Raw genomic sequence first — 17,124 nt, 5'->3', positions numbered from 1 at the left:
CAAAATGTGTATCTGAGTCTAAAAGCCTGCCCTTAAGTGTTACCATTTGTGGTCTACAGCACTTTGTCAGAAATATCAATTTAATTTTTTGCCAGACGCAACATGATTTTAACATAGTTTTTGCATATAAATGGTCATTTGGGAGCTATTATTTCCATTTTACGTGAAACAAAACTATGTACTGTGCCTTTAATTTTTTATTATCTTCACTGATGGTAGCATGTCAGGAGCTGTTGCTCTTGTTGTCATGGTAACCTGCACACGTGAGCAGCTGTGAAAAGCAGTCATAATGCTGCTCCAACACCTGTATGAGACAGAGGCTAGGCAAGCTCTGTGGGTCAGGCTTGGGAGCAGAGGTTTGCAAGCAGTAATTACGTTGCAGTAACCAGCAGTCAGACTGGTTTTCTTAGAAGAGAAATCTGCCTGCTTACTGTGGTAGAACTAACTGTACAACTGAAAAAGAATATCTCCTGGCATTTTAAGTAGTCTACACCTTAAAGTGTTGAGGACACTCCCTGCTTTCACAGGGATATTTGCCCATTCAGATGCAATGTCACAGAATGACTCACTTTGTTCTCTCTCTCTGACTTCAAGTCAGACCTTCAGCTTGTGTAATCTGGCACAGCTCCATTGAAGTAAACGGAGCTATGTCAATTTACATCTGCAGAGGTTCTGCCTCTTTACATTTGTTCTTTCTTGAATGCCTGTTTCCTTCAATAAAAAAGTAATAAAATAAAAAGAAAAGAAATTATCATTACTGAAAATACATGTAGTGCTCTTTGGGTAAGAGGAAAACAAACACTTACCACACTCTGCTTCATCAGAGCCATCTTTACACTGCCATTGTTTGTCGCAAAGGTTAGCAAGGGGTATACATTCCCCACTTCCACACTGATAATCATTGGGTCCACAGGGTTCTACAGAAAGATTTGGTCAGTGAAGGAAACAAAACCATAATCAGAGAGTAAGACTAATCACGCAGATCATCCAACCTGACTGAAGGGACAAAACTGTGAATCCAGTGATGAAATGAGCAGGGGCTCTTCACTGGTATCTTATTGTTATGGAAACACATGGGTTTTTAAAATTTATACAAAGAAGTTAAATGGAAACAACTACATGGTAACATCTCTTAGAGTTATGGTTAATACTGTTTAGTTACTGGTGTTCAATTGTTAAATACGATACACGTCTGAGGGGTGAGAAAGGAACATAGACCATGGGTGACATTCTGGTCCCACTGAAGTCAATGCCAAAAGTCCCATTGACTTCAATGGATTTAGGACAGTTTTCAAAAGGGACTAGAGATTTTGGGTACTGGGTGCTCTGCGCTTTCCATAAATCAGGCTTCTTTAAGGCATCTCAAAAATTGGGCACCCAAATCCGGAGGCACCCAAAATCATGAGTCACTTTAAAAAAAAAATTGTTTGGGGAGAAGTATTGCGGGGGAATGGAGGGGATAGGAAGAAAGGATGCATGCACCAAGCTAAGTGTAATCTAGTTCAGTCTACTACATACCAGAAAAAGGTTACATTCCTTCAGAATATACAGCACCATTTGTTTTCTCTAGTTAATATCATTTTTTTTAATTGCATTGCTTACAGATTAAATTAGGGAGCAAGGAAATGGAAAAAAATGCCTAGTCTATTGACAAGCGTGTTTACTTCAGTTTACTTTGCCTTTCTGGCTACTGTAGCTGAAATTTTATCTCTCTGTTTAAGGGGAATCCATTGTTTTGTCTTTTGGTAAAATAAGGGATATAATAATCAAGGAGAGTCATACAAACACGTCTGACCTTTGACACAATATTGATTAAAACAATTATACACATTATACACACAATGGGCCAGGTTTCCAAAAGTTCTTTGGATCAGATTTTCAAGTGTTCAGCACCCACAATTAGGGCCAAATTTTGAAAATAGCTCAGCTGCTGCTCACTGCCAAAATCTTTTGAACCACTTTTGGGAAGAGCAGTTATTTGCCCATTCCCAGTAAACAAAAAGACCTGGATTTTTAAAGGCACCTTAAAATATAGATAGGCACCACATAGGATTTTCAAAAGTGCCTAAGCACCAAACTCCCATTGATTTCAATGGAGGTTAGGCACCTAGACACGTTTGAAGTGGCAGTTAGGAGATTTTCAGAAGTCCGTAGGCACCTATTTGCACTGTTAAGCATCTAAATACCTTTCAAAATCTGGCCCATAGTTACTGTGTACACTAATCTGTTCTTAGTTATCAGGTCCACATTAAATATTTTATAAAAGCTTCCTAAATACAGCCCATGATGGACCAAAATGACTCACAAAGAGCTATTCTGATTATTGGGCATGAACATAATTAATACATGCTGGTAACTTTCCATATATTTATTTTTATTAAAAAAAAAGAAAAAAATTATTGTAAACTTGACAATACTGAGTCAAATTCTGCCCTAAATCCAGTGGTACTGCACAGAGTTCTAGACAGTGCAGAATTTGGCTAAACTTATTATTCTGTTTAAATGATAAAAGAAAAGGAGGACTTGTGGCACCTTAGAGACTAACAAATTTATTTGAGCACAAGCTTTCGTGAGCTACAGCTCACTTCATCAAGTAAAGTGATGCTGTATTTGTGGTCAAATAAATTTGTTAGTCTCTAAGGTGCCACAAGTCCTCCTTTTCTTTTTGCAGATACAGACTAACACGGCTGCTACTCTGAAACCTGTTTAAATGATGTTACAGTGACAACAGCTGTTTATGATCAGATACTCCAAAGTTTAGACTGATGTGCTGCATGCTGCTTTTGCTGTTCCCAATTTCATATAACTTTTTCTACAATCTTAACTTTGTTAGAGCGTAATTGTGCCTGTTTAAATCCAACAGATAGTGAACTTTACTCACGAGGCATGCCAAGATTATAACCAGAAGTGAAATTTGCAAGAAATCCTTTCTGAGTTCCGAATTTGTCAGTAATGAAGAGCACTGTCATCTGGTTAGTGGTGGAGAAGACATCTGGAACAGGGTTTCGTCCAGTATAGACAGCTATTCTCAAGGAAAAGATAAGTACATTGCAGTGATGTGTTAGATGGATTGTCAGATGTTTTGGGATGCCGTAGGATGAAAGGTATTACATCTTCAAATTGAGAGATAGCAACAGCAACATATGGGTAGTAATTATTTCCCAAGCCTCCCACATCCTTGCAGTATTTATAACAAGGAAGGTATATTTTCCAAACCTGACACATTAATATAGCAGCATAAGCCTTGATCCTGTCAACACTTACACGTGTGCTGAGCTACAATGGGAGTACTCCTGTGTGGAAAGTTAAGCATGTGCATAAGTCTTGACAGGATCACATAATCAGAAAGCATGAGGATATATTTAATTTAACTCCCAAGTATCATGGATCATCCCAAAATACAGATAAAATTAGAGACACCTAATTCCTTTTCCATCATGTTGATCAGATTGCTAAAATTGTCCCTGATTTCATTCATCATATAATTCAATATGTGGTACTTGCCTAAAAACAAGGAATCCGCTCCTCTTCCATCTCTGATTTCAACAACATCATAGATATTTTCCAGCTCAAAATATTGAAAATGAAGCTGAATGTTTTTTCCTTTTCCAGCATTTAAATACCACACACCTAGAAAACAACTCCAATTAAAAACAAATAAAAACAAACAAACAAAAAAACCCCACATGCTTTATATTTACAATAGTATTTGCATTTTGACAGGCCATGAGGAAAAAGATCTTGGGTAAAATTTTCGAAAGCACCTCAGTGATTAAGAAGCCTAAATCCTATTTTCATCAGTTACTAAGGGTCATATTTTTAAAGATATTTAGGGGCCTAATTCCAAATGATTTTTCTTGTCACTTAAATTCGGTGCAATAGTATCAGCATTATTTAATTAAGAGAATCAGATGGCATAGGTCTGGTCATTCCAATTATGCTCCTTCTATGGAAAAAGCCTTTGCAGCTTTGGGTGTATTGAAGGGAAAGATTTGTTTGACAGAAAACAAACAAACAAAAAAAGATTACATGTACTCTTTCTCCACAAAGTGAGAACTCGTGACCAGAATTGCTCAAGGACATATAGAGAAGCATAAGTAGGATGTAACTGGCAATCTTTTTCTGAGAACCATGCAATGCTCAGAACGTCTTGGATCCCATACTAAGACCCAATTCAACAAGGTAATTAAGCCCATACCTAACTTTAACCATGGCCTCACCATCAGTGACCTCAGTGTGACTATTGCACATGCTTAAAGTAAGGCCACGTGATTAAGTATCTTGCGGAATTAGTGTCTGAAAGTAGGATACCATACCTTAATGTGACCAAAAAACCCCAAAACAAAACAGGATTTGATTTCATGTGATTAGCACACCAGAGAATTCACACAGCTCTCCTACAACAACTGAACAAAATTTAAATTTAATTGAAAAGCAACAACAGTGCTTTCTTCTTCACTTCAAGCATCAGCAGCAAATATTGTACATTATCAAAACATCGTGGCCTCATTTTCTTCTGACTTACACCAGTTTTACCTCCATTAACTTCGGTGGAGTAACTCCTGATTTACACCACTGCGAGAGGAGAATCTCCAATCAAAACCACTCACAAAATACACATAAATGTTCTTCCACATAAAATATTTTAAAATTAATTATTTTATAGGAGGTACGATTAAAACGCTGCCTGCAGGCCACATACAGCAAGCTGACAGAGTTCTCCAGTGTGGCCTGTTGCTACCCTCACTGCTTTTAGACAGACTACAAAAATGACAGCTCCCATATTGCTGTGGTGTGTGCACCAGAACTGAGAGTGGATGCAATCTTCTTCACAATTTATCAGCTAGCTAACATCCAGTACCTCAGCCTCCTGGCAAGTTGCCAACACGGCTCTCAATTAACAGTTATCCAATTATAAAGCAAGGGTTCTTCTCCTTCCTCACAGCACATAGTTCCTATAATCTATTTCCATTTTTATTGTACTAATCCTCCCCTAAGATCTGGGGGAGAGGAGACTTACAGGAAGCTTTGTGTGGGTAGTTGTTCGGGAAATTTGTAGAGCTGAATGTAGTATTTGGTTCCCAGAGTTCAAATGGTCCCCCACAGTCAGCTAAAAGAGAAAGAGTTTCAGAAATATGTCACCTATTGCCTCTTTGTGCAACCAATTACCTAGAAAGACCATGTTCCAGTCTATAAAATTACAGGTCATACATTCAATGGTCACTTAATGGTATTTCCTTCCGCTTTATAGACCTGGAAAGAACAGCAACATTTTTATAAAGAGAATGAACTTGCATTCAGCTTTACAGTAACAGTATGAAGGTTCAGAGCCAGATGGTGCTATTAATACACAATTGTGAACCACTGGCAGTGAGGAGTCAATCAACCCCAGTGCGACCACTGAGTCTCAGGGAAGCAGAGTATCTAACAGAGCTCCTAGGGAACACAGCAGCTGCTCTTCTCCTTAAGAAGATATAATATGCACTACTGTCCAGAGCCAGTCAGTTCTGCTGGCTGATGCAGAGCTGGGCAGTACTGCGCTTCCATCAAAAGCCTTTTTGTAGATTCTGTTGCTTATGTGCTTCTTGTGTTCTGGGGAACACAAGTGCTGCAACGGTGACCACTCTTGGTGAAGCCCTCCCCTTGAACTCTGGCAGAGGAAATGGTCACAATCTGTCCCTTATTTGTTGATCAAGGATTCCTAAGATTACAAGAGAGCAGAGCTTGAAGGCTTTATACATGAAAAGTTTTAAACATACACTGTATTGTTTGGCTGTACAATATTTTAAATGCTTGTCATTCAAGATTTACAACTAGAAAAACCCACAAAAAATTAATGCAAACCTTGGAATTTTAAAAAGAAAAGGAGTACTTGTGGCACCTTAGAGACTAACCAATTTATTTGAGCATAAGCTTTCATGAGCTACCGCTCGCTTCATCGGATGCATACTGTGGAAAGTGTAGAAGATCTTTTTATATACACACAAAGCATGAAAAAATACCTCCTCCCACCCCACTCTCCTGCTGGTAATAGCTTATCTAAAGTGATCACTCTCCTTACAATGTGTATGATAATCAAGTTGGGCCATTTCCAGCACAAATCCAGGATTTAACAAGAACGTCGGGGGGGGGGAGATAGGAAAAAACAAGGGGAAATAGGTTACCTTGCATAATGACTTAGCCACTCCCAGTCTCTATTCAAGCCTAAGTAAATTGTATCAAATTTGCAAATGAATTCCAATTCAACAGTTTCTCGCTGGAGTCTGGATTTGAAGTTTTTTTGTTGTAATATCACAACTTTCATGTCTGTAATCGCGTGACCAGAGAGATTGAAGTGTTCTCCGACTGGTTTATGAATGTTATAATTCTTGACATCTGATTTGTGTCCATTTATTCTTTTACGTAGAGACTGTCCAGTTTGACCAATGTACATGGCAGAGGGGCATTACTCTGCCTTGTACTGTTACCCTGAAACCTGTCATTATGCAAGGCACTGCATTTAGCCGTATGGAGTGGAAATCTATCAACTGCATGAAAAAACTTGTACAGATACAGACAGACATCATCTTCCTCTCCAAATGCAAACAGATGGACATTGTACCAAAAGGACTGAAGGTAAAAAGTCCATTACAATCTACATACCACACAGACTATGTTGACAGCTTGTGCCACACGCTCTCAAAGAAACTGCGGAATCACCTGATCAACATCCTCTACAGCAAACAGGGAAAGATTAAGAATGAGCTCTCCAAAATGGATACTCTCATAAAAAAACAACCTTCCACACAAACTTCCTCGTGGTTGGACTTTACTAAAACTAGACAAGCCATTTACAACACACACTTTGCTTCTCTACAAAAGAAAAAGGACACTAAACTTTTTAAACTACTACATGCCACAAGGGGCCACAGCAATGGTTCCCTCAACCCACCCAGCAATATTGTTAACCTATCCAACTATACTCTCAGCCCAGCAGAAGCAGCTGTCCTATCTCGGGGCCTCTCCTTCTGCCCCTCCACCCCCACAAACATGATACAGTTCTGTGGTGACCTAGAATCTTATTTTCGACGTCTCTGACTCAAGGAATATTTCCAACACACCTCTGAACAACATACTAATCCACAGAGACCTCCCTACCAACACTACAAAAAGAAGGATTCTAGGGGGACTCCTCCTGAAGGTCGAGACAGCAGACTGGACTTCTACATAGAGTGCTTCCGCCGACGTGCATGAGCTGAAATTGTGGAAAAGCAGCATCACTTGCCCCATAACCTCAGCCGTGCAGAACACAATGCCATCCACAGCCTCAGAAACAATTCTGACATCATAATCAAAAAGGCTGACAAAGGAGGTGCTGTTGTCATCATGAATAGGTCGGAATATGAACAAGAGGCTGCTCGGCAGCTCTCCAACACCACTTTCTACAAGCCATTACCCTCTGATCCCACTGAGAGTTACCAAAAGAAACTACAGCATTTCCTCAAGAAACTCCCTGAAAAAGTACAAGATCAAATCCGCACAGACACACCTCTGGAACCCCGACCTGGGATATTCTATCTATTACCCAAGATCCATAAACCTGGAAATCCTGGGCGCCCCATCATCTCAGGCATTGGCACCCTGACAGCAGAATTGTCTGGCTATGTAGACTCCCTCCTCAGGCCCTACACTACCAGCACTCCCAGCTACCTTCGAGACACCACTGACTTCCTGGGGAAACTACAATCCATCGGTGATCTTCCTGATAACACCATCCTGGCCACTATGGATGTAGAAGCCCTCTACACCAACATTCCACACAAAGATGGACTACAAGCCGTCAAGAACACTATCTCCGATAATGTCACGGCTAACATGGTGGCTGAACTTTGTGACTTTGTCCTTACCCATAACTATTTTACATTTGGGGACAATGTATACCTTCAGATCAGTGGCACTGCTATGGGTACCCGCATGGCCCCACAATATGCCAACATTTTTATGGCTGACTTAGAACAACGCTTCCTCAGCTCTCATCTCCTAACGCCCCTACTCTACTTGTGCTATATTGATGACATCTTCATCATCTGGACCCATGGAAAAGAAGCCCTTGAGGAATTCCACCATGATTTCAACAATTTCCATCCCACCATCAACCTCAGCCTGGTCCAGTCCACAGAAGAGATCCACTTCCTGGACACTACAGTGCTAATAAATGGTGGTCACATAAACACCACCCTATACCGGAAACCTACTGACCGCTATTCCTACCTACATGACTCCAGCTTTCACCCTGACCACACCACATGATCCATCGTCTACAGCCAAGCTCTGCGATACAACCACATTTGCTCCAACCCCTCAGACAGAGACAAAGACCTACAAGAGCTCTATCAAGCATTCTTACAACTACAATACCCACCTGCGAAGTGAAGAAACAGATTGATAGAGCCAGAAGAGTTCCCAGAAGTCTCCTACTTCAGTACAGGCCTAACAAAGAAAATAACAGAACGCCACTGGCCGTCACCTTCAGCCCCCAACTAAAACCCCTCCAACGCATTATTAAGGATCTACAACCTATCCTGAAGGATGACCCAACACTCTCACAAATCTTGGGAGACAGGCCAGTCCTTGCCTACAGACAGCCCCCCAACCTGAAGCAAATACTCACCAGCAACCACATACCACACAACAGAACCACTAACCCAGGAACCTATCCTTGCAACAAAGCCCGTTGCCAACTGTGCCCACATATCTATTTAGGGGACACCATCACAGGGCCTAATAACATCAGCCACACTATCAGAGGCTCGTTCACCTGCACATCCACCAATGTGATATATGCCATCATGTACCAGCAATGCCCCTCTGCCATGTACTTTGGTCAAACTGGACAGTCTCTACATAAAAGAATAAATGGACACAAATCAGATGTCAAGAATTATAACATTCATAAACCAGTCGGAGAACACTTCAATCTCTCTGGTCACGCGATTACAGACATGAAAGTTGTGATATTACAACAAAAAAAACTTCAAATCCAGACTCCAGCAAGAAACTGTTGAATTGGAATTCATTTGTAAATTTGATACAATTAACTTAGGCTTGAATAGAGACTGGGAGTGGCTAAGTCATTATGCAAGGTAACCTATTTCCTCTTGTATTTTCCTACCCCCGCCCCCAGACGTTCTTGTTAAACCCTGGATTTGTGCTGGAAATGGCCCACCTTGATTATCATACACATTGTAAGGAGAGTGGTCACTTTAAATAAGCTATTACCAGCAGGAGAGTGCGTTTGTGTGTGTGGGCGGGGGTGGGGGTGGGGGTGAGAAAACCTGGATTTGTGCTGGAAATGGCCCAACTTGATTATCATACACATTGTAAGGAGAGTGATCACTTTAGATAAGCTATTACCAGCAGGAGAGTAGGGTGGGAGGAGGTATTTTTTCATGCTTTGTGTGTATATAAAAAGATCTTCTACACTTTCCACAGTATGCATCTGATGAAGTGAGCTGTAGCTCACGAAAGTTTATGCTCAAATAAATTGGTTAGTCTCCAAGGTGCCACAAGTACTCTTTTTCTTTTTGCGAATACAGACTAACACGGCTGTTACTCTGAAACTTGGAATTTTAGTTAGCAACATCTCTCTGTCATTTACTCTCTTTCTAAATGTCTTTGTATTTGATTTGCTAGCCTTGGAAAATACTTGTTGTTCTTAGACACAGAGGTCCTTTCCTTTCTTTGTCCACTGAATAAATTATTAATGGACACCATGTGGAACTAAAATGACAAAGTGGGTCAGATAATTAGCCATTTAAAATTTGTCATATATGTATATATATATGACAAATTTTAAATTATATATAATTTTCTATAATTATATATAAAAATTTTCTTGGCATTATTTTTCACACATATATATAATTATATATATAATGTCAAAATTTCATATATATGTGAAAAATAATGCCAAGAAAATTTTTTGGGAAAAGATTTCATGCTTTTTCATTCAGCTTTGGCCATAATTAAAGCATTAGCCTACCACAATATCTTGAATGATTTCCTATACTTCTGTATTGCACTCTTGTTTAAATACCACAGAAAAATTCTAGGGCTGAGATTTTCAAAGTCGCCTAAGGAATTTGGATACCCAATTCCCAAAGGAATTGAGTTCTGACTCTTGTAGGCAGCTTTGAATACAGTGAGCTATTCCAGAGCATCCCTTACCACACTGTACTGCCAATCACTGGTATTACCTGTAAAAAGGAAAAGCCTGCCAATCGTTGGCTAAGGCCATGCAAGAGATGGAACAAGGGATGTAAACTGTGCAGTGAGCTCTGGAGCTCTGTTGCCAGCACAGGGTAGGATAGTTCCAGATGATGATGAGAGTGAGAAGAGAACTGTGTTCTGGAACTCACTTTAGTGCTCATCCAAAAGGATCACTTGCAAACCCCTCTACCCCTCTATTGCAAACTACTAACTGGAGCATGTACCCCAAAAATCAGGGACCTGACTATACTGCCAAACTGGTGGATCCTGCCCTAAGAGACCTGTGTGGCAGCAGATGTACTAACCAAGGCCTGTGAAAAGCTTAGAATTATTATTAGGAATTGTTATAATTGTGTTCAATAGAGCACTAGGAGTGTATCCTTCCTTACTCCTATGCAGATACATTGGTGGGTGAAAGGAAGAATTCTTCCCCAGTGAGCCAATGAAACACAGGGAAGATTTTAGCCCAGACCACTTAATATTACAAATTATCTAATCTAACCCTATAGGAAAAGCTTTAGCAATGCTTTCAATAGACCTTCTGAACCTATTTCAGTGTGTGTCTCCCTGCCACAAAGAACATTTCCTCAAGCCATTAGATTTTCTCTCCCCTCTGTTTTCTGTGCAGCTCCTTTTTTCAGAGCTTGAGAGGGAACCTAGCTGTCTTGCATGGCAGTGCATAAAACTAGCTCTGTTCTTCTATTTTTAAGATGAATAATTCAACAGGCCACAACTGGATTATGCTTTAAAAGAGAGCATTGAAGATATGCCATTATTATTATTTCTATAGAGCCATAAGTGTGTATACCACCATGAACCGTTGGTATACCACCATAGGACCATTTGCTGATGTGAGCTTTTATTTGTTTTATGACACTGCACTCTCCCTTTGTTCCTGGACGCACAGCTAGAACAGAGGACTCAGGTCAGGAGACTTAGGCTGTAGGCAAGAAAGGTAAGCAGCAGGATACGGACCCTGGACTTCAGGAAAGCAGACTTCGACTCCCTCAGGGAACGGATGGCCAGGATCCCCTGGGGGACTAACTTGAAGGGGAAAGGAGTCCAGGAGAGCTGGCTGTATTTCAAGGAATCCCTGTTGAGGTTACAGGGACAAACCATCCCGATGAGTCGAAAGAATAGTAAATATGGCAGGCGACCAGCTTGGCTTAATGGTGAAATCCTAGCGGATCTTAAACATAAAAAAGAAGCTTACAAGAAGTGGAAGGTTGGACATATGACCAGGGAAGAGTATAAAAATATTGCTCAGGCATGTAGGAATGATATCAGGAGGGCCAAATCGCACCTGGAGCTGTAGCTAGCAAGAGATGTCAAGAGTAACAAGAAGGGTTTCTTCAGGTATGTTGGCAACAAGAAGAAAGCCAAGGAAAGTGTGGGCCCCTTACTGAATGAGGGAGGCAACCTAGTGACAGAGGATGTGGAAAAAGCTAATGTACTCAATGCTTTTTTTGCCTCTGTTTTCACTAACAAGGTCAGCTCCCAGACTGCTGCGCTGGGCATCACAAAATGGGGAAGAGATGGCCAGCCCTCTGTGGAGATAGAGGTGGTTAGGGACTATTTAGAAAAGCTGGATGTGCACAAGTCCATGGGGCCGGACGAGTTGCATCCGAGAGTGCTGAAGGAATTGGTGGCTCTGATTGCAGAGCCATTGGCCATTATCTTTGAAAACTCGTGGCGAACGGGGGAAGTCCCGGATGACTGGAAAAAGGCTAATGTAGTGCCAATCTTTAAAAAAGGGAAGAAGGAGGATCCAGGGAACTACAGGCCAGTCAGCCTCACCTCAGTCCCTGGAAAAATCATGGAGCAGGTCCTCAAAGAATCAATCCTGAAGCACTTGCATGAGAGGAAAGTGATCAGGAACAGCCAGCATGGATTCACCAAGGGAAGGTCATGCCTGACTAATCTAATTGTCTTTTATGATGAGATTACTGGTTCTGTGGATGAAGGGAAAGCAGTGGATGTATTGTTTCTCGACTTTAGCAAAGCTTTTGACACGGTCTCCCACAGTATTCTTGTCAGCAAGTTAAGGAAGTATGGGCTGGATGAATGCACTATAAGGTGGGTAGAAAGCTGGCTAGATTGTCGGGCTCAACGGGTAGTGTTCAATGGCTCCATGTCTAGTTGGCAGCCGGTATCAAGTGGAGTGCCCCAAGGGTCGGTCCTGGGGCCGGTTTTGTTCAATATCTTCATAAATGATCTGGAGGATGGTGTGGATTGCACTCTCAGCAAATTTGCAGATGATACTAAACTGGGAGGAGTGGTAGATACGCTGGAGGGGAGGGATAGGATACAGAAGGACCTAGACAAATTGCAGGATTGGGCCAAAAGAAATCTGATGAGGTTCAATAAGGATAAGTGCAGGGTCCTGCACTTAGGATGGAAGAATCCAATGCACCGCTACAGACTAGGGACCGAATGGCTAGGCAGCAGTTCTGCGGAAAAGGACCTAGGGGTGACAGTGGACGAGAAGCTGGATATGAGTCAGCAGTGTGCCCTTGTTGCCAAGAAGGCCAATGGCATTTTGGGATGTATAAGTAGGGGCATAGCGAGCAGATTGAGGGACGTGATCGTTCCCCTCTATTCGACATTGGTGAGGCCTCATCTGGAGTACTGTGTCCAGTTTTGGGCCCCACACTACAAGATGGATGTGGATAAATTGGAGAGAGTCCAGCGAAGGGCAACAAAAATGATTAGGGGTCTAGAACACATGACTTATGAGGAGACGCTGAGGGAGCTGGGATTGTTTAGCCTGCAGAAGAGAAGAATGAGGGGGGATTTGATAGCTGCTTTCAACTACCTGAAAGGGGGTTCCAAAGAGGATGGCTCTAGACTGTTCTCAATGGTAGCAGATGGCAGAACGAGGAGTAATGGTCTCAAGTTGCAGTGGGGGAGGTTTAGATTGGATATTAGGAAAAACTTTTTCACTAAGAGGGTGGTGAAACACTGGAATGCGTTACCTAGGGAGGTGGTAGAATCTCCTTCCTTAGAGGTTTTTAAGGTCAGGCTTGACAAAGCCCTGGCTGGGATGATTTAACTGGGAATTGGTCCTGCTTCGAGCAGGGGGTTGGACTAGATGACCTTCAGGGGTCCCTTCCAACCCTGATATTCTATGATTTTAGTCCCAGCTCAACTACTGCTTCACTGTGTGATCTGGAACAAATCATTTCACCTCTCTATGCTGCAGTTTCCCCATATGTAACATGGAGATGAGAATACTTATCCACCTTTTTAAAACACTTGCAACTTTTTGGATGAAAAGGGCTATGTACGTGCAGGGTATTATTATAGTGTGACTATACTGAACAAGTGTAGGGGTTACTTATAAAGGTTTTTTTTTTAACAGAGTTTTGAGAGCTCTGCATGTGTATCTTAGCCTTTCAAAATATATTTTAATAAAATATATGTTAAGGTGAGTAGTCAGGATCCTGTGAAAATACATCCAGACTTCAGTGGCATTAGTGAGCCTGCCAAAATGGATAGCACTCATAGTATTTATACACTAAATGGAAGAGTTTCAAAAGGGTCACTGCTTTTAAATATTTACGAGCTACTATTTTAGATAAATTTCAAGTATAATTTCACATTAAACAGCTGGCTAGTAAGACATCTTTTATACTTGGTCTAGCAAGATATATTACAAGCTGTCTAGAGACAAATGACAGTAAGGAATTGGCAGAAGCACTTACAGTATCTGCCATTCTAATTATGATGATACCATTTACACTAATGGTGGTCCACCTATTTAGAAAAGATGGTAAGTATTCTGTAATAAAGCAACAAAAGACTTGTATTATAATGGATCTTTAGTATCCCTGATAAGCAGTGTTATTAGATAAAAGGGCCACAACAACAGAACAAGTGTAAAATGGGTGATAGTTGAATTTCTCAAATACTTATGTCAGTTACTTTCACTTCATTGGATATCTATTAGCTCATTCACATAATCTTTCTAAGTGCTAAAAGTAGCCATTTGTCTTTTCCATGGAACAATTTTTCTCATGAGTTATGATCTGACAAAAAACCTACTCTATAGACAAGACATATACGAATTGTGTGTGCATGTGTGTAAAGAATAGAATATTTGAAGTGATAATATATATATCTTCTTGGTTGAAACTGGCTCTCTGTTTCTCTAATAATACTATTTTATCTGCACAGGATAAAATTCTTAGATCCCGCAAGTTGAAAAGAATGCAGCATCCTGCACACCAAGAAAAAAAAACATCTAATTAAAGATTTTGGCTATAATAAAAAGCTACATTTGTAAATCAGTCGCCAATTCTAGGGTTTATGATTAATGCCAATTGACTAAGAAACTTGCACGCCTTAATTTTTTATGGAGATGAGGGATTTGGAAAAAACAATACATATTGCAATATTCTGTTTGCTTGGCAATATCTATATGATCTTTGTTTGTTTTACAAGATTTTATCTCTTCTAACATTCACTGGCCCAAACTTTGCCCTTAGTCACATCCCATGCAACCCCACTTAAGTAAGTGGGGTTCTTTTAACTATGGGCAGAAATTGAGCTGCTGTCTCTGAGCATGTGAAACTTACATCGTCAAAACTATAAGGGACCAGCAGAAATACTTGGAGGTCATTCTCCATTAGTGACTGGTGACCCTACAAAGATTAGTACATTCATTTCAGAGAAGCATCCAAACTTTTGGCATCAAAATACATTTACCTCTTCAGTCTGCAAAATTGAACTAAACATCTCCAGACAAGAAGCTCTATGAAGTGAAGAAAAAGCCCAGAAGAAAATGGCATTTATTGGGATATTTCAACATTTCCATTTTGCAAAATTCATCTGAAGAACTAAAGATGAGAATGATAATGAAGGAGAGGTGATAAAAGATGGTTTCTGTCTGAAATGTATTGTTGCCATATCTTTTAAGTATACCTTATTTTGAGGGATTTTACTTATTTTTGTCCCAGAGTTACCTATGATTAAAACAAATTTGGTGTCTCCTCACTTCTATTGTTGACAATTATTTACAACAAAAATAAAGAATATTGAAATTGAGGTTACAGGAAGAGTCATTTACCCTAAGGGAAGGACTCCCACTATACTCTAATTTTCCTGCATGGAGAATTGTTTTGTGTACCTATTTTTGGTCTTTGCCACTCATTGCATTCCACATTTGGACCTCAGTGGTTAGAGAGGGATGACCATTGTAGAAGGGCAAACAGTGAAAGAATGTGATCTTAATTACCTAATATGCAGAGCACTGTTTTTTTCATTGCAAGTTTAGCAGAATTAAGCAATGAATTCCTCCACAGCCACTTAGAGACCGCCTGCACAATGGGAAAGTTCCTGTTGAGATTGTCCACAAAATTCTCTCAGGAGGAAGCTCTGGAACATAAGGAATGGCTTAATATTTTCCTTTGATAGCCCTACTAAACGGGTTCCTATTTGCCTATTATTCTTGGCAAGAAATGTCAAAAGCTCTAAAAGAGAAAAAATAGTGCCAGGAGTCTCAAGACAGACATTTTATGTAGAAATTATGTAGAGTTAGAAAATATGTCAAGTTAGAGTTATGGTTCAAAGGGTTTATAGGGAAGTCTACTTTCTATAGATAGGATCAACAACAAATGATGACACTAGCATTCTATTATGAAACACACACACACACAGAGATTTCAATAGTTAATTGGCTTTCTGAATCAATATCATCTGATGGTTTTAGCAGAGCAACAACGGCTACCTTAAAATGGTATGGCTTGTTGTTGCTTGGGGCAAAATTTGATCTTGTGAAGTCTAAGCATAAGACACATTCTTCACAATCCTCTAAGCACTACCCTGGTAAGGAAATACAGTAGAAAAGTAATTGATTTTGCTCATGTTGAGAAAAAATATTGGCAACATCCTGAGTGGTGTTTATAAAAGTATTATGCAGTTATTTTGGACTTTATGCTTGATGCTAGTTACCAGTAACAAACTGCAATCACACATTTTTTTTCCGCTGATGACGACACTACAGCAGACATGCCAAACCCGTGGAAAAAAACGCAGAAATTGGGCTTGGTTTTGGCTTAATTGGCTTGTGAGTTGCTTGTTGGCTAGTTTTTGGCTTGTAGCTTGTTTGGTTTGTAGCTTGTTGTATCTTCTTGCTTTTTTTTTTTTGATCGGCTCCTGGCAAGCAGGGGCAAGGGGCAAGCAGGAGTAAGCGGGGGGGGGACAGAGTCAGGGGTGCACAGCAGGCCCACCACAGTCCCACAGCCCCCCACACCGGGGGGATCTAGATAGAGTGTTGGAGTCACATAGAGTGTTGGGGTTCTTAGGGATTGGCTTGTTTTGGCCTTGCTTTGAAATGGGCTTAGCTTGATTTTTGGCTTATTGTGAAAGTTGGGATGCTTATTTACCGCGTGAAAGTTGGCAACTGTGCACTACAGAAGATTTTCTGAGCACTTTTGAAGACAGCTCTGTTAATTAATCTAAATGGGCCCAGCCCTGAATCCTTACTCACATAAAGCTCCCTTGTGCATTGGCCATAATCATAATCTAGATGGATACAACCAACTCAGTTGCAAAAACTACTCTTAGTCATTTCCACTCTATTTGTGTGTTATGCTCAGTGTCAAAACATGATTTGAAAATGAGCATTCACAGATTACAGCAATGAATATTGCAAATAAAAATGTAGAACTGACAGTCATGCAAAAAAGCTACAGAAATGCTTGGCATTTCAATAGTGTTTTGTGCTACTGCAAAAGACAACACCACATTTTACTGAAGCATAATGCCTAGCAGAAGAAATTGACTCAACTCAGATTCCTCTCATCTCTTGTTTTCTGACATGAAATTTGTAATGAAATCAGTATCAGTACTAAACTTGCACAAAGTCTATTTTTG

General features: G+C 40.4%; 1 protein-coding gene across 1 annotated transcript in view; it reads right to left on the bottom strand.

The window, feature by feature from the left end:
* Positions 1-17,124, bottom strand: part of TMPRSS15 (transmembrane serine protease 15) — an 88,297-nt gene that overhangs the window by 26,820 nt on the left and 44,353 nt on the right. Inside the window, 4 exon segments of the mRNA XM_073329227.2 lie at positions 807-917; positions 2,882-3,022; positions 3,505-3,630; positions 5,021-5,110. Coding sequence (XP_073185328.2) covers positions 807-917; positions 2,882-3,022; positions 3,505-3,630; positions 5,021-5,110 — 468 coding nt within the window.

The sequence above is a fragment of the Lepidochelys kempii genome, chromosome 1 (assembly GCF_965140285.1).
Source record: "Lepidochelys kempii isolate rLepKem1 chromosome 1, rLepKem1.hap1, whole genome shotgun sequence".
Taxonomy (NCBI): Eukaryota; Metazoa; Chordata; order Testudines; family Cheloniidae; genus Lepidochelys; species Lepidochelys kempii.
Note: the sequence above shows the minus strand (reverse complement) of the source record. Positions and strands in the feature narration are given on the sequence as shown.